The sequence below is a fragment of the Ursus maritimus genome, unplaced genomic scaffold (genome assembly GCF_017311325.1).
Source record: "Ursus maritimus isolate PB19 unplaced genomic scaffold, ASM1731132v1 scaffold_6, whole genome shotgun sequence".
Lineage (NCBI taxonomy): Eukaryota > Metazoa > Chordata > Mammalia > Carnivora > Ursidae > Ursus > Ursus maritimus.
Window position 1 is genome coordinate 33672558 of NW_024426774.1, and position 18282 is coordinate 33690839.

The 18282-nt window shown below is 37.2% G+C and overlaps 1 protein-coding gene across 8 annotated transcripts in view; it reads left to right on the forward strand.

The window, feature by feature from the left end:
* MTA3 (metastasis associated 1 family member 3) overlaps positions 1-18282 on the forward strand; it is a 160043-nt gene that overhangs the window by 66345 nt on the left and 75416 nt on the right. For all 8 annotated transcript variants that reach the window (XR_005832830.1, XM_040623148.1, XM_040623149.1 and 5 more), the window contains 2 exons: positions 11486-11549; positions 15041-15158. Coding sequence is in view for 7 of the 8 variants with exons in the window: in XM_040623148.1 (XP_040479082.1) it covers positions 11486-11549; positions 15041-15158 (182 nt within the window). In the remaining variant the exon portion in view is untranslated. The remainder of the gene's footprint in view (positions 1-11485; positions 11550-15040; positions 15159-18282) is intronic.

Sequence of the window (18282 nt, forward strand, 5' to 3'; positions counted from 1 at the left end):
TCTGGCTCAACATGTGGCCAACAGTTGTAAATATTCCATTTACTCCTGAAAACATTGCATATTGTACAGTTGTGTATAGTGTTCAAGAGTGTTGATGGTAGGGGCAACCGGGTGGCTCAATTGGTTAAGCGTCCGCCTCTGGCTTAGGTCATGATCCCAGGGTCCTGGGATTGAGCCCCTTAGTGTGCTCCCTTCACGGTGGGAGTCTGTTTCTCCCTCAACCTCTGCTCCTCCCCCTGCTCATGCTGTCTGTCTCTTGCTCACGCTCTCTCAAATAAACAAACAAACAAACAAACAAATAAATAAATAAATAAAATCTTTTAAAAAAAGTGTTGATAATATTGTTTAATTTAAAAAATGTGTCATCTACACTTATTGTGAGCATGGCACAGCATATAGAATGTTGAACCACTGTGCTGTACTTTTTTTTTTTTTTAAGATTTTATTTATTTGAGAGAGAGAGCACCAATTGGGTGAGGGGCAGAGGGAGAAGCAGACTCCCTGCTGGGCAAGGAGCCAGACGTGGGGCTCCATCCTGGGACTCCAGGATCATGACCTGAGCCGAAGGCAGACGCCCAACCGACTGAGCCACCCAGGTGTCCCTATGCTACTTTTCGAAACCAATACATTATATGGCAGCTGCTCAGTGCAGCCTATATTTGTTTTATGAATGCAGTATTGCGCAAATCTTCTTAAAAATTCAAATTTATGTCTTCAAAGGTCTCTTTTGTTGCTTAAATCACCTCGTTCCTCCAGATTCAGTGTTTGGTTTTTTGTATTCAACTTTTGTGCTGTAGGCTTTCCTCAAGTATTAGGTGATTCATACCAGTCTGTTTTTTAAAACTCAGGGAATAATGGCAAGGCCAATCAGGAGTTCTGTTCATGGGGTCTGACTTTGCTGATAGGCTTCCTGTTAGGACGTGGGGTGGGTTTTACTAGGACCTTTACTTAAAGAAGACTGGAACTATTTTTAGGGCTCTGCCAGGTAAATCAGTTCCATCTTTCCTAGCATCAGCTCTTCTAAGCATATTTTGTCTTAAGCTTTGTCTTATAATTATTTTTTCTTGTCTGGTTGTATTAAGTAAAACCACCAATGCCGTGTTTAATAGTAATGTGTAGGCTGGGCATTATTGCCTTGTTCCTAATTTGTGTTTCCCTGTTAAATGAAGTGCTCATCCTGAATTTTGGTTTACACTGCTCAGTCTCTTTTATCTGTCATTGTCTTCCAGAATTTTCATGAAATCTTTGAAACCATTGTGGGTGTTGGCCTCTTTTGGAGTGATGTTAGGTTCTTTTATTTCTAACTCTTTTACTTTCGTTTTAAAGGCATCTCAGAAAAGAGGAGAAAAATATTTGAGCTTTGCCTGTCATTTAATTCATTATTATTCTTTTGAGACTCTAAAAATATTACCCTCCCACCTGCATTAGAATGCTGTTAAAACTTCAATTAGGTCACTAAAAAAATGCAGTTTACAGTATTCGGACTTATCTCTTGGTGTCTCTTTGTCAAGTAGCGTTATCAAACTGTTTGGGAAATGCATGGTGACTCTGACAAGTTTATTCACCACTGAAAAAACATTTCCATCCATTTCCAAAAGTTGGAATTTGAAAAATTTCTTAATTCATGTTTTACCTAGAGCAAATGATATTTGAAGATAAAATTTTTCTTTAGGTGGTCAATACATATCAGAAACTAATGAATGAACAGAAAATGTGTATCTATAAGCAGAGTTGTTTTTTTTTAAATAAAAAATGTTCCAGAGACTGCAAAGCTATAGTTAGTAGACGGGCGTTGATGGGAATAGATTGCCATAGTGAGTTTATGAATTGGCATGGTTGAGGATTGTATATCCATATATGGTTTGAATAAACTGGTATCCAAAAGCTGTGGATAATAGAGCAAATTTGTTGTTGTCAAGATCACAGGAAACTGATCTGCTCCCCTCCTTTTAAAAATTTGGTTGGAAGAACAAATATTGTTAAAATGTCTATATTGCCCAAAATAATTTACAGATTAAATGCAGTCCCTATCAAAATACCAACTGTATTTTTCACAGAACTAGAACAATCATTCCTAAAATTTTTATGGAACAACCAAAAGACCTCAAACAGCCAAAGCAATCTTGAAAAAGAAAAACAAAACTGGAAGTATCACAATTCCAGACTTCAAGTTATGTTACAAAGCTGTAGAACTTAAAACAGTATGGTACTGGCATAAAAGTAGACACAGATCAGTGGAACAGACTAGAAAACCCAGAAATAAACCCATAATTATACGGTCAGTTAATCTTCGACAAAAGACGAATGAATATGCAATGGGAAAAAGTCTCTTCAACACATGGTATTGGGAAAACTGGACAGCTAGCTACATGCAAAAAAACAAAACTGGACCATGTTCTTTTACCGTATACAAAAAAAAAAACTCCAAATGGATTAAAGACTTAAATGTGAGACCAGAAACCATAAAAATCCTTGAAGAGAGCACAGGCAGTAATTTCTCTGACATCAGTCATAGCACTATTTTCCTTGATAAGTCTCCTGAGGCAAAGGTAATAAAAGCAAAAATAAACTACTTAGGACTACATCAAAATAAAAGTTTTTGCACAGTGAAGGAAAAAATCAACAAAACTAAAAGGCAATCTACTGAATGGGAGAAGATATTTACAAATGACATATCCAATAAAGGATTAATAGCCAAAATATATGAAGAACTTAGCTCAACACCCAAAAAATAGATAATCTGATTAAAAATGAGTAGAAGACATGTAGGTGACCAACAGACACATGAAAAGATGTTCAACATCACTTATTATCAGGGAAATGCAAATTGAAACTACACCTGTCAGAATGGCTAAAATTAAAAACTCAAGAAACAAGTGTTGGTGAGGATGTGGATAAAAAAGGAACCCTCTTGGGACGCCTGGGTGGCTCAGTGAGTTAAGCATCTGCCTTCAGCTCAGATCGTGATCCTAGGGTCCTGGGGTCGAGTCCCACATGGCTCCTTGCTTGGTGGGGAGCCTGCTTCTCCCTCTGCCTCTTCCTGTCCTCCTGCTTGTGTGCTCTCTCTCTCTCTGATAAATAAAATCTTAAAAAACAAACAACAACAACAACAAACCACTTCTCTCTTTAAAAAAAAAAAAAAAAAGGAACCCGCTTGCACTATCGGTGGGAATGCAGACTGGTGTAGCCACTTTGGGAAACAGTGTGGAGGTTCCTCAAACAATTAAAAAATAGAATTACCGTATGATCCAGTAATCTCACTACTGGGTATTCACCCCAAAAATACAAAAACACTAATTCAAAGGGATACATGTACTCCTCTGTTTATTGCAGCATTATTCATAATAGCCAAACTATGAAAGCACCCCAAGATAGATGAATGGATAAAGATGAAAAAAAAATTTTTTAAATGTAAACATTTGGGGAGGATATGTAATATATTGACATGGTTCAGAATCACAGTATTGGGTTCAGAATCAAAATATGGGGTACACAATAATATTTCTCACTCCTATACAGTCCCCTAGCCCATCACTGTTTCTAGAATCTTATGTATACTTCCAGAAACAATTCATGCACATAGAAGCAATGAGGTGTGTATGTTTGTGTCTGTAGTATGTTGTGGAGTAAATTACAACACTATTAAACTGTATGTCGTGAACAGGCTGTAAAGGCATCTATATGAGTTGTGTCTTTCCACGGTAAGCTTTATTCAGTCAGAGCAAGGTTAACATAACTGTAAAGTAGGTTCGGGATTCCAGACTCAGTGGCATTTCACTATGCATTCAACTTGCCTTCATACAGGGTACACAAAGCAAGGCACAATACAAAGTCACACAGCAAAGAAGACGCAATGAGGGGTGAGAAGTTAACGAACCAGACGCAGAGCCAGTCTGTGAGTGCGCAGTTGAGATGAGCTCTTGGTCCATCCAGATCAGCTCTTGGTGCTTACTGCTTATTATGTTCAGCCAGGGGAGGGTCTCTGTTGTGGTCAGATATCAATTAGGCAGAGCTTTCAGGGGTCCTTGCCTTTTTAATGCGCTCAGACACGGAAGGGTCAGCATCTGGAGAGCCTGATAGTTTGCTGCAAAAGTCCTTCCTTTTTAAAGGAGTGTAGTCAGTTTTGGGCCTTTGCAGAGTACAACTCTTCTAGTTGTACTGATTATCAGCTCTCAGTTCTTCCAGGCTCTCTTGGCTCTGCTGGTTATCAGTTTTGGATGCCTTCAGCCCATGCTGGTTTCGGTGATATCTGGTTTTAGCTGTAATGGCCTTGGCTGCTTACATCATTGATTGACATGAGTCACTGCTTGGCATGAGTGACTCCATTTTACTCTCTACATTGTGCTTTTTAAATGAAATTATTTTGGACATAAGTCCATATCTGATAGTAAAGATCTACATCATTCTTCTGCTGTTTCATATGTCTAACTTATTTAATCCTAATTGATAAATACTTGGTTCATTTTAGTCTTTTGCTGTTAAAATGAATCCTGCAAAGAATAAACTTGTGCATGGGTCACTTCACATGTGTGATTGTGAGGCGATGTACCATTATACCAAGTAAAATAGATTAAAATGTCCTAATTATGTTTTCTGGATTTTGTATTTATTCATATTTCTGTGTTGGTCAAAGCAGTTTCAAGTGAAAAAGGATTTGTGATTTGTTTTTTTGTTTTCTGGGTTGTTTTACTTTTTAGGGATTTGTAATTTGCAAATTTAGGTCTGTTGAAGCCTTTTTTGTCATCTTCAGAGATAACAACAACAAAGTGTTAACTAAGCTCTATGCCCAGTGTGGGGTTTGAACTCACAACCCGGCATGCTTTACTGACCCAGCCAACCAGGCAACCTGAGAAAACAATTTTTAAGACTTACGTTTATTTATGGAAAAATCGGTAGTGCTGCTAGCATAGCACTCCACTTAAATCGGCAGACTCCCTTCAGTTTAGCTGTTAATGTTAAAGGAACTTTTTTGGAATCTAAAATAAGATTCTAATAAAGGCAGTTTTCTTCCTGTACAAATTTTTATTATGCTAATGTTTTTAAGATGTTAGATTTTTGCAATTTTATTGCTGTTTGTAAACAAAATTTAAATTAGTCAAAAGTGGGGCGCCTGGGTGGCTCAGTCGTTAAGCGTCTGCCTTCGGCTCAGGGCGCGATCCCAGCGTTCTGGGATCGAGCCCCACATCGGGCTCCTCCGCTATGAGCCTGCTTCTTCCTCTCCCACTCCCCCTGCTTGTGTTCCCTCTCTTGCTGGCTGTCTCTCTCTCTGTCAAATAAATAAATAAAATCTTTAAAAATAAATAAATTAGTCAAAAGGGTACTGTTGATGACTGAAAGTAGTGCTGCTTAGGAAACTAACATAAGAGAGGTGCCTGGTGGCTCAGTTGGTTAAGCATCTAGCTCTTGGTTTTGACTCACGTCATGATCTCATGGGTCATGGGATCGAATCCCACATTGGGTTCCTCACTCAGCGGGGAGTCTGCTTGAAGATTCTCTTCCTCTGCCCCTCCCCCTACTCACACTTTCGTGCTCGCTCTCTCTCTAAAATAAAATAGATAAATCTAATTATAAAAGGAAACTAACGTAAGGAAGTTAATTACTTAGTGTGCCTAAGCTCATATTGCTTAGTAGAAGAATGCAAGGAAACATACAGTAAAGAGAAAAATCATATCATAATTTAACATTTTAAAGTCTACATGTTCAGCACACTTTTTCTTGAATGTTGTCTTTGTATGGTATAAGCTTTACTTTGAAGTGATTTATCCTCTATGGGTTGAAGTGTTTCCTTCTTTGACCAGAATCCCAGTGCAGAAAAGCACTAGACTGGGTGAAGGTGTATTCTACATGTTGTCCCAGGCTCTGGTGTTCCACATGGTTGTGGAAATGCCTGTGAGATTTTCCTGGTAATCAGAACGATTTGTTGTACTATGCTAGGAAAGAGGATCTTCCTAATACCTACTGCCTTCTTTTGGACATTCCACTTTCTCCTAACTGTAAAAGGGAAAAGTGGCGCCAAAGAAGAATTTTTTCCCCCCTTGAATTCCTCTTTTACAGTTTGTTTCATAAAGTTTTGTTTCTTTGGTTTTCTCCACATGCCACAAACAGAATGAGCTTTCCAAAACACTACTTGTCATTTTTCTTTGCAGAATCCATTGATCTATCACATTAAACCCAGACTTCTCATCTTGACTTTGTATTCCTTTACCTTACCTATTCAAACAGCTGTTCCAGGTTTCTTTCTGTTTTGTTTTGTTTTGTTTGTTTTTGGACTTCTTTAATCTTTATTTCTTAACATCTTTTAAAGCAGTATTAACAAAGTATATCTTTGAATAGAAATGTTTAAAGTCCAGATTTCTCTCTCTTTTTTTGTCCTTTTTATAGTCTAAAGATCTATCTTTCACATATGTAGAGAGTCCTGAAGTGTTTGTTTCTTAAGATACACTTAAGAAAACTGTGGTCAGGGGCGCCTGGGTGGCTCAGTCGGTTAAGCATCTGATTCTTGGTTTCGGCTGAGGTCATGATCTTGGGGTCTTGGGATTGGCCCCACATTGGGCTCTGTGCTCAGCACAGACTCTGCTTCAGATTCTTCTCCCTCTCTCTCACACTCTCTCTGTCAAATAAATAAAATCTTCAAAAAAAAAAAAAAAAAGGAGGGAAGGAAGGAAGAAAAAGAAGACAAACCGTGGTTTATCCACTCTACAGCAGTGGTTCTCAGCCAAGGACAGTTTTTCTCCTGGGGGCCATTCAGCAATGTCTGAACAGTTTTGGTTGTCTCATCTAGGTGTAGGGATGCTACTGTTGTCCAGGGGGTAGAGGCCAGGGATACTGCTACACACCCTACGTGCATAACACAGCCCGCCACAGCGAAGAATAACCTGGCTTCTTACATTAATAGTGCTAAGGTTGAGAAAACTTGGTGTAGACACATGGAAATAATCTTTGCTTCCTTGGTATATGTATTATTTATATAAATTTATGCACTTCGTTTAATTAGGCTCTCCCTTTTTATTTTAAATTGTATTATTTTTAAAAGTCAAATATATGTATATACTTCTATAATAATATCCAAGGCAGTCATAAGCCTAGTCATAACCCTCCACAGTCATTTTCAGCTTCTCTCTGTGGCTTCTGTATTTATACCACTCTTACACTGCTACTGTTACTTTTTCAGTTTTCTAAATCTCTCTTAACTTTCTCTTCTCTTTTCCTTTCCTTCATGTTCCCAATATATCATATTTTTTAAACTTAATAATCATTCCTTGTATTTTATGAACATCTAAGGATTCCCCACGTATTCTTTCTTGTACAACCTTTTGTTTTCCTTGAACTTGTTTTGCCTTTTTTTTCGATTAGTCTTTTTTTTTAAATGTTTTTTTATTATATTATGTTAGTCACCATACAGTACATCCCTGGTTTTTGATGTAAAGTTCGATGATTCATTAGTTGCGTATAACACCCAGTGCGCCATGCAATACGTGCCCTCCTTACTACCCATCACCAGCCTATCCCATTCCCCCAACCCCCTCCCCTCTGAAGCCCTCGATTAGTCTTCTAAAATAAAAAAAATTCTTAGTCCTTGCTTATCTTGAAAATGTTTTCTGCATAGCTAGTGATATGTTTAGGCATACAATTCAGATTTGGAAATAATTTCATTGAGAATTTTGAATCTTTCCTTTAGTCCCATTTAACAGTGTTGCTGTTGTGAAATGTAATTTTCTGAAAGCATTTTGGATTTTTGAACTTAATCATTTTTTTATTTGGTTGTCCATTGTATTCAGTGGATTAAATGCTGTGTAAAACTGTCTATTCGCTGAATTTCCAATCACAGAACTTAGCTTGTTTTTATATGAGAAAATGTTCAGAATCCAGAGCAACTGTAAGACTTATAAGGCCATTGAGAAAAATGCCTTTTTGTTTTTTGTTTTTTAAAGATTTTGTTTATTTATTTGATAGAGAGAGACAGCCAGCAAGAGAGGAAACACAAGCAGGGGGAGTGGGAGAGGAAGAAGCAGGCTCCCAGCGGAGAAGCCTGATGTGGGGCTCGATCCCAGAATGCCGGGATCACGCCCTGAGCCGAAGGCAGATGCTTAACGACTGCACCACCCAGGCGCCCTGAGAAAAATGCCTTTTTAAAAAAAGATTTATTTATTTGAGAGAGGACAAGAGAGCGCATGTGCCCGTGTGTGTGCGCGGGCGCATGAGTATGTGGGAGGGGCAGAGGGGGAGGGAGATTCTCAAGCAGACTCCCTGATGAGCCAGGATCCCCTTGTGGGACTCGATCTCACCACCTGAGATCATGACCTGAGCCGAAACCAGGAGTTGGTGGCTTAATTGAGCCACCCAAGCACCCCCCAAAATGCCTTTTTTTAATGAAAAAATATTCTTTCATTGAGCAAGGAAAGTTGAGTCAGACCCTGCATCTGTACTAGCGGTTTTCAAGTTCACTGTGCTTAGCGATCACCTGGTGATGCTTATTTTCCATGTAGATTCCTTGATCCCTCCCCGGGATACTGGATTCGGTAAATCTGACTAAGGGTCACCTGGTGATACTTTTGAACCACGTGGATATCTTGATCCCTCCCCAGGATATTTGGCCTCAATAAGTCTGGTGTGGCTCTAAGAAATTTGCATTTTCCTAAGCAGGGACCCTAGTGGTCCTGCACCATTCTACAGGCTGCAGTGGTATGAAACCGAGAGTCTTCAGGCACTGGGGAAATGGATGCTCATTTAAACTTCCTCTTTCATTTATACAAATAGGTAACATCTTTAAATAAAAGAAATATATAACCTGTGTGCACATTTTTACATGTGGTGTTGGAGTCTGTGGGATGATACTGAACATCCTGTTAAGCAGATAGCAGGCCAATCAGCACCTGCTGTTAAACATGGGACTGTGTTTTGTCATGATTATTTATTCCCATGGCTCTCTGTCCCAGCACCCTGTGCAGTCTCTGAAGCAGGCAGGGTATGTTTCTAAAACCTTTTTCAGTGATCTGTGGGAAAGTATGTTGTCTCTATGGAAATTCTGTGTTGCTGGATAGTTCCTTGTAGAAAAGCAGTATGAATAATTATATAGGCCTGCAGTGATCTTTGTGTTAAGGTCATTAATGTATTTTATATTTCTCTCATCATGTTTGGGTATCTTTATTCCTCGAGGATTGAAGTGTGGTGGATGAGAACAATTAGGGTCACTGCTTCAGATTTAGATCAACCAATTGTGTTACGGTTCGATAATAGTTCCTTTGGTTTGGGGTTAGCTTAAAATTTATCATGTTTTTTTTTTTTCTGTGAACCAAGATTTGTTCAGCATAAAGGAAACCAGCACTTTAAGTCTCCTTTTAAACTACGTTTATTAACAATTCTTGGCGTGGTAGTGCGTGTGTTAATTACATATTTATATTTACTTCATAAAATAATTCTGACTCAACCTCCTGCTTTGTTAGCTGTTAGTGTATGTACTTGAATATTTCACATGTCAGATTTTCATTTTTAATTTGGGAGAAAATACATAGCTACAGTAAAGAAAATTTAAAAACGAAAATCACCTATTATTTTTACATCTTTGCATAAAAACTACATTCCCCCAAATAATTTATATTTTAGGTTGGCTGGGTATCCTCTTGATTTTGTAATCATGTTGTATCTCTAAAATAGTATACAGTCAGCGTTTTCTTATCTCCTACTGTAATTATGAAAATAAAGGTTTGATGATTCCGTCGAAATCCTCTTGTCATTTCAGACAGTATGGAGGAGACTAATGTTGTATTGTTTGTATGAATTTTCAGTGTCTATGAACCCTTAACATCCACATGGCTCTTAAAGAAAGTAGTATCTTTAAAATAACATTCAGCTCTTGCTCCTTTCCATTAAGAAAAAAACAACCAACTTTAGAGAACTGTAAAAACTAAGATTTTAGAAGGTGATTATTAAATGTTAGGAATACTGCTCTGTCAGCTGTTAGGCAGAAAAACTAACTGAAGCCTATTTTTGGAAAGCCCATTTGGTCCGTAAGCACGCTGCCTGTGTGAGGAGCACACATACGCAGGTCACAGGAGTTCTTCCGTGGCAGCTGTAGGCATGCAGACCTCAGCAGAGCCATTTCCCCGCCCGGAATTCTGTCCTTCCTAAGAGCCTGTCAGGTAATTGTTGACTCTGAGTGGTGTTATATGCTCTGAAATAATAATGTTAATTTTTCTGCTTCAATGATATGCACGAATAAAATTAGAAAAACCAAAAACCTTTATAACTCTCGCTAACCGAATTAGAGACTTGACAGGATAATATGGAAAGAACACATGCTCTCAGAGTCTTTTGAAGTGATATTAACTATAGCTTATTACCAGAAAAAGATGTTTTCATGAGGGGGAAAATTTTTTTTAAATGTAAGGAATGTACATTTGCAAAATGTTTAGTAAACTGTCATTTTTGACCTGTTTGTTAGCATTTTACAGTTTTTTGCTTTTGGTAATTTTTTCCTTTGAATTGTTCTCCACTCTGATATTCCAACAGCCTGCTCTTTTAGCTTCCCGTTCAGTGTATATGTGATGTATTTGTTTTTTGCTGGTCATTTTGTGGGGAGCAAGCAGTAACTTTTGTTTACCAAATCAAATGACATTATGACATTGAAAATATATTTTGTGAGTCCTGACCAATTATCTATAACTTGAATCATCTTCAAAACTCTCCTGTCAAGTTTGTGGCTCTACAGAATTTTTGAAGCTAGTGAGGATAATTATAAATGTGTTTGCAGTAAAGGCCTCTACCTGGATAACCTTAATTTTTCTCAAGTCTAGACAAGCCTTTTTTTTCTTTTTTTAATAGACATTCATTTTCAGACTCACACCCAGGGCTATGATCAAAGGTAAATGCCATCAGACTTCAAGGTCTGTAAATCTGTAGATCTTTATTTTGCCCTTTACTTTATAGCAGAGTATTTAAATTTTAACTAGGCTTTAGAGCAATGTCAATAAAGGTAAGTTAGTTAATCTTGATATGAATGTGTATTATTTTTAGGTTCTCATATGCAGTGGCTACTTAAAAAAATCCAAAGATTATTTTAGGTACCGGTTTGCACAGTGAAGTCCATCTAAAGTCTCTTTGTATAAAATCGCCTCATATTAACTCTTTATGGATTCAGAAACTCACTTCTGATCTGAAGGTTTCATTGTACTCTTTTTTTTTTTCCTGTAATAATTAGGAAATACCTATCAAGTGTTTTATGTTATAAAGATTTACTGCCTAACACAGTTCCTTCCACAGGTTAGCCTCACAGTAAATGTCTATAGACAATCCTATTTTTTTAGGTTACTTAACACCAGGATTGTAAAGCAAGTCTAAGCATATGCGTATATGTATATTCCTAACTGCCATCTAATTTCTTAGTATCAACTTTAATTGTGCATATTCCTAACTTTGTATATGTCATCACTGTGAAGGTATGAGGTCGCCTTTCATATGTTTATTCACTTTTTCCCTCTTTCAACAGGGGAAAATGCAGTGTTGCCCTTCTGAATGAGACAGAGTCAGTATTGTCATATCTTGATAAAGAGGTAATTCACAATTACACTTGTTTTGTGTTTTTCCCCCCTTGATTTCACATGAAGCCTATACCTTTGAGTTTATTTCTTCTTGCACCAAATTATTGCACCAGGAGAGAAACATTATAAAAGTATAATGACTAGAATACATTTAGATAATTTGATTTTTCTGGGTAACTGAGATAACATTTGGCAAAAACTTCTGTATCTGTTTTTTTTCAGTTGGTAATGAAAGGCTTTATACAGTATGATGATTTAGTTGGTAGTAGAAGAACTATTTTTGGCTTTATGAAACAAGTGACTTTGGTATACTTGGTACTCCTCCCTGTTTTTTTGTTTTTGTTGTTTTTCAGATAAACAGTTTTTCTTTTAGACTTTTTCCAGATGAGATCTTAACTGGTGGTCTGCTTTCTTTCCTAAAATCCCAATAAACTTTGTCAACTAAAAATGTTTCTTTCTGTAAACTTCAACAAGAAACATTTTAAACATTTTTTAACAAGTTGAATGAGAGCATATGCCTCATTGCAGGGAGGAAATTCCTCTAAACAGAATATTCCACCATGGGAAAATTTTTACTGTTGATGTTTTAGTATTTAACCTTCATAGTTTCATGGTGTTTTTGTTTTCCCAAATCTTTATTTTTTGTATGTATGTGTGTGTGTGTGTGTGTATGTGTGCATATATATTTTACATATATGTGTGTATGTTTTTAAAGAATTAAAGGGATATATTTTCTTTGAAAAAAGCTTTTTTATTATACTTAAAAGTGTTGTCCCCTCATCTCAAATGAAGAGAACATAACTACAAAAGATTGATGCAGACAAGTGGAACTATTGTACATTAGGTAATAGAGAAAACTGAGAGGAGGTAAATATTCAGGGCAGAAAAAAAGGTTGATAGTCTTTATAACTTACACATGTGAAATTTAGAAAAGAACCTAGTGATGTTTTAATAATAATATGGATAAAGATAATGCTCAGAAATTAACATTAGTTCACAGAAGCAGAAATAAAAGGAGGAAACTTTGAGTATGTTTCAGTGTATTTTACTGGTATATTTGGCTGTTAAGACAATGTAATTTTTAAGTTTTTTTATTTTTAAAGAATTTTTATTTTGAACGTGGGGCTCGAACCTACGACCCTAGGATCAAGAGTCACATGCATGCTCCACTGACTGAGCCAGCCAGGTGCCCCAACAGTGTGATATTTAAAAAGTGGTATTTTTGCCCTCTAATTTGTTGTTAGCAATTTCTAAATGCTAAGGATGGTAGGAGATGAAAATTTGCAAAGGTCTTTAGGATTTTTGTCCTGTCCACTTGATTTTTAAGCACTTGGTCCCGTATCAGTCTTTGGGAAAGGAACTGACGTCTCTGGCAGTGTATTTGAGGAAAACTTTTTTTTATTCAGAGGGAGTTTAGTAAAAATAAAACTGCTTACGTTATATTCTTTTTTCAATTTGAAAAACACTTTTTTTTTTAAAAACTTTTTACTGCTTTATCTGTTATAAGACCATCCTTGAGAAAATCTGGTTTTTAAAATACTGAGATTGGCATATTTGAAGATGGTAACGCAAAGGACAACTTCCTAATCACGATTTTTTACTTCTTGAAAAACTATATTTACATTTTAAACAATCTCCCATATCATGCAGCACATATAAATTTAAGGAGTCCTTTTTTTTTTTTTTTTTTTTTTTTAAGAGAGCGAGAGAGAGCACATATGAGTGAGTGCAAGCAGGGGAGGGGCAGAGGAAGAGAGAGAGAGAATCTTAAACAGACTCCACGTTCAGCACAGAGCCTGACGCAGAGCTCAGTCTCGCAACCCTGAGATCATGATCTGAGCTGAAATCAAGACTCAGTCGCTTAGCTGACGGAGCCACCCAGGAGCCCCAAATTTAAGGAGCCTTAAGTCTATGTGGCCCTAAGTAATAATTTATCTCATTTTACTGTCAAGTATGCCAAAATCCTATTTTTATAGAACACTGTGCTAACATATTTTACAGAATAAAAGTGACCAGAAGTGTGTCCTCTTTTAAAACCGATGCTGTAGGGCGCCTGGGTGGCACAGCGGTTAAGCGTCTGCCTTCGGCTCAGGGCGTGATCCCGGCGTTATGGGATCGAGCCCCACATCAGGCTCCTCCGCTGTGAGCCTGCTTCTTCCTCTCCCACTCCCCCTGCTTGTGTTCCTTCTCTCGCTGGCTGTCTCTATCTCTGTCGAATAAATAAATAAATAAATCTTTAAAAAAAAAAAAAAAAAAAAAACGATGCTGTGCCAGTGGCAGTAGCTTTAGTCACCTACCAACATTCTTTGGTGCTCCTGTCTTCAGAAACACATCATTCTGATAACATATTGATCACCCCAATCAACCTATTAAGCAGGTTAGGTTGATTTATATTCTGCAGATTTTTCTTTTCCCTGGGTAGCATTTTTTATATGCATTTGTTATGTCTTATTGGCAGTTTTATTGTTGAAGCTTCTCTTCTGACAGTGACCCATGGTTAAAACAGTGCAGAGTTTCTGAGTGGATGGTATCACCTCGTCTGCTTCTCTCCTTTCCCTTTATCACAGTCTGTAAGATCCGGAAAAGAGAAAGCTTTACAATCTGGCAGATTCTCTCTTATTTGCGCTTGCTCACCAGGGTCTTGGTAAAGTGCTAATGGTAGAAACAGCCCCCTCCAAGATGTAATGCAGAGAGTCCCGCCGTAGATGACCCTCAAAGTCATAGCAGGAAGCAGGGACAAGACTTTATAAGACAGCCAATGGTTTTGCAGAATTCAGCAAAGGCCTGGTGGCCTGGTCATTTTATCCTTTAGGCTTAATAACTAGGGCCTTTTTCATTTTAAAGGACCTTGGAAAGTTAGTGGGTGTGCTGGTAGTGGTAGGTATAGATATGTTTATATATCTATTTATATATAAATATGAGTGCTTCAGGATTTAAAAGAGAACTGCAGAATTAGAATTAATAGATATTTAAATAATACAATGTGACATTTAATCAGTAAACTGCATATAAGCTCAACTCTTCTAAACTTTATTTAATGTTAGATGTGTATGCATTTTAACGTTTTGATAAAATGTGGATGGACACATTTAGTTAAAAGGGTGCCTGGTCCTCCCTGTTTGTTCCGAGTGAGCTTTAGAGATTGAAGTGATTGCTCGATTTCAGGTGTCTTACTTTGACTTACAGCTTAGCTCTGCTAGCTTTTCAGAATCTTGTATTAGAGCTGTTAAATGGTTTTCTTTTAGACTAAAATGAACAACAAAACAACAAAGGTATAGTCTACCTTTATTTTAAGGTATTTAGTTTTCTTGATTTAATTTTACAATGTTTTACATGATGACATCGTTTTCTTCTTCAAGATCTATGAATTTATTCACAAAAATGAAATCTTACATACTCTCTGAAGTTTTATGGTTTCATTATCATGACATTGGCCTTATTGCTTTATAAAAAGTAGAAGGAATTAAGTTTACCTAAATATGTTCTGTCATTTTTTTTTTCAGGACACCTTTTTCTACTCATTGGTCTATGACCCTTCAGTGAAAACACTGTTAGCTGACAAAGGTGAAATCAGAGTGGGGCCTAGATATCAAGCAGACATTCCAGAGATGCTCTTAGAAGGTATGTTTTCCTTTGGGTTTCAAGTCCTATGAAAACAAGTGTGTCTTGAAACTCAAATATTCTTTTCCTCATCTGGGAAAGGAAACTTTTAGGCTGAAGTATAAAAGTTAAAAGTTCTTCCACTTGTAGAAATACAACAAATAGCAACAAAATAATTTCAGCAGTTATTTATTTATTTTACATTTTTATGAGTTTTCTGGCTGGGTTTTCCTTTAATTTAATTAAATTTAATTTAATTTTTTTAAATAGGCTCCATGCCCAGCGTGGAGACCAACATGGGCCTTGAATTCTCGACTCTTAAGATCAAGAGTCTGACACTTAACCAATCTGGTGCCACTGTGTTTTCCTTTTAAATGGAACTTTAAGAATGTTCGTATTGTTGAACTTGTGTCTTAATGTGACACATACGTGCCTTGAGGTCCTGAATGCCCTTAAGTCATCTATCTGAGGTGTCTGGAATCTGGTGAACAGTTACATTTTGGTGGAGATTTGGGCTAATCTGGGTAGTTTATGTACTGGACAGATTCAGAGCTTTACATATTAAAAACATCTTAGCAGGACCTACCTTTCCTTTCTCTTGTTATGACTGTACACTAAAACCTTTATTTTCTGATTTTAAAAAGTAAAACATTCTTAATAAAAAAGTAAAACATAGCAATGTTTCATGTAGGAGTGAACACCATCCCCTTTCCTTCGTTGCCGACCCCATTTCATGCCTGTGGTTGTTTTCACTGTGTTCACACTGGCCTGCCCCCCCACCCACGACTGTTTCTCTGCCACTGCTCTTTTCAGTTAACAGTGTATCTTTCTTTAGCACCTTTGCACAGGAGTAGTGTGACTTTTATTCTTCTCAGTGACCCTGCAGGTCTTACATTTGCTCAGATGTACTGTCATTCCCTCTTCTAGTCCCCTGTTGATAGATTGTTAGGTGTTTACGTTTTGCGATGCTACAAATTGATGCTGCTAGAAAACTTACACATGTATTTGTGCTGCATAAGTATTTTTTCAGGCATAACTTCTTGGAAGTGAAATGGTATATACATTTTACATATTGAAAATGCTCCTTTGTTCTTCAAAAAGTTGTGTTACTGTACATGTGAAAGAACCAGGTGCTTTCACCAACGCTGATTGTGAGGGATTTTTTTCACCTTCCATTTTCTCCCCACATTTTGATATTTCATTGTCTTACGGGTTTTTTATATGTGTTGGCAAGAGTTCTTTGACTATTAAAGGTAAGTAAACACAGAAGTATTTACCCTTTGTCTATAAATATTGCAAACACCCCTCCACACATACACTTAATTATTTCATTAAAAAAATTTTTAATAGTGATTTTAAATTTAAATGTTTTTTTTTTTTTGTCATACAGAAATTTAGAATTTATTAGTCTTTTCCTTTAAGGCCTTTTATGATTTGCATTATTCACAGAAAGGCCTCCACTTTTGTTTTTGCCTCTGATTATTAAAACATATGAGTTCTTCCAGGAGCACCTCGCTGGCTCAGTCAAAGGAGCGTGTGACTCTTGATCTAAGTCAGGGTTGTGAGTTTGAGCCCCACGTTGGGAGCAGAGATTATTAAATAAAAACACACACACACACACACACACACACATATATATATGTTCTTTCATTGGTTCTTCTCTCTTTACCTTGCCAACTTCTTAGAAAATATATGCAGAAAAGTTAAATCAACAGATAATCAAGATAGAGTTTGTGAACTGTAGTATACATTGGTGTCAGTGGTGGCTGTCAGTGATGCCAGGCTACAGACATCTTTGTTTTCACGAACTTAAATACCAGGAAAGGTCAGTCATTAAGATTCAGCTTGAAGAAGAGCACGCTGTGTCTGTGCTCACCTGTGTTTGGAAATGATTTTGAACAGACTGGGTATAGTGAACCAGTTTATTATAGGTTGAGAAATTACATTTATTGGCATTCTTATCTATACAAATCAACTTATCTTCCAGAAGTAATTTTTATATTTTTAGTCCTTAATATTTGAAGTTAGACTTAATCACTGTACCTAAGTGTTCACTAAATATTATTTTATTTTTTAAGAACTTGATTTTTAAATTTTACAAACAATGCTGTCGTGCGAATAATGGGTAATTTTGTACTCTGGATATAACTGGCAAATAAAGTAGAATTGGTGAGTCATATGGCTCGTGTGTTTGAAATTTTATACAAAATGCTGAATTGTCTTCCAGGTAGTCGTTTACAGGTGGGTTTTTCCCTTGCTTTGAGTAAGGTATAATTTATATGTAGTACATCCCACCCTTTTTAGTGTACAGTTCTGTGAGTTTTGAACAGAGGTATATGTTCCTAGTGAGATAGTTCAGCAAGTCCATCTGTGCACAGGCCAAAAGCCAGGAAGGTCCCTTGTGCCCATGTGTGCATGGACACCCAGCCCAAGTCCTGCATCCCCTACGCAGCCTTTGTCACTCCTCCCTGAACCCTCATTCCTCCTGTCTTTGAACTGTGTACATAGGTCACTCATACTATCTTTTATACTACTTTTTTTTTTTTTAAAGATTTTATTTATTTATTTGACAGAGATAGAGACAGCCAGCGAGAGAGGGAACACAAGCAGGGGGAGTGGGAGAGGAAGAAGCAGGCTCATAGCAGAGGAGCCTGATGTGGGACTCGATCCCAGAACGCCGGGATCACGCCCTGAGCCGAAGGCAGACGCTTAACCGCTGTGCCACCCAGGCGCCCCTATACTACTTTTTATTATTTGACTTCAGAAATTTTAAAATCAACACCTGAGATGTTGATCGTGTGGTTCTCCCTTAAGCACTGAGCATAAGCCTTGGTGTATGGAAAGCCTGGAAGTTTTTGCGTATTGCTCATGGATAAATGCTGAACCAAGTAATGAAGTTGGATGTTTCAAGTAACAGTAGGCAGAAGAATCAGATCACAAGATCCTGTTTATCTGAAAGACTATTTAAAATATGGTATTTACCCCTGAAAGGCATAAAAGCTGGTTAAAGTTACGTAATTTGGAAAGCATATCTACCTAGATTAGAATTTTAAAAAATGATTTTAGGAAACAAAATGATACATAAAATGCAATAATTTATTCTACAGTTCTTCTCAAAATGGACTTGAAGTTCTTCTGGGTAAGA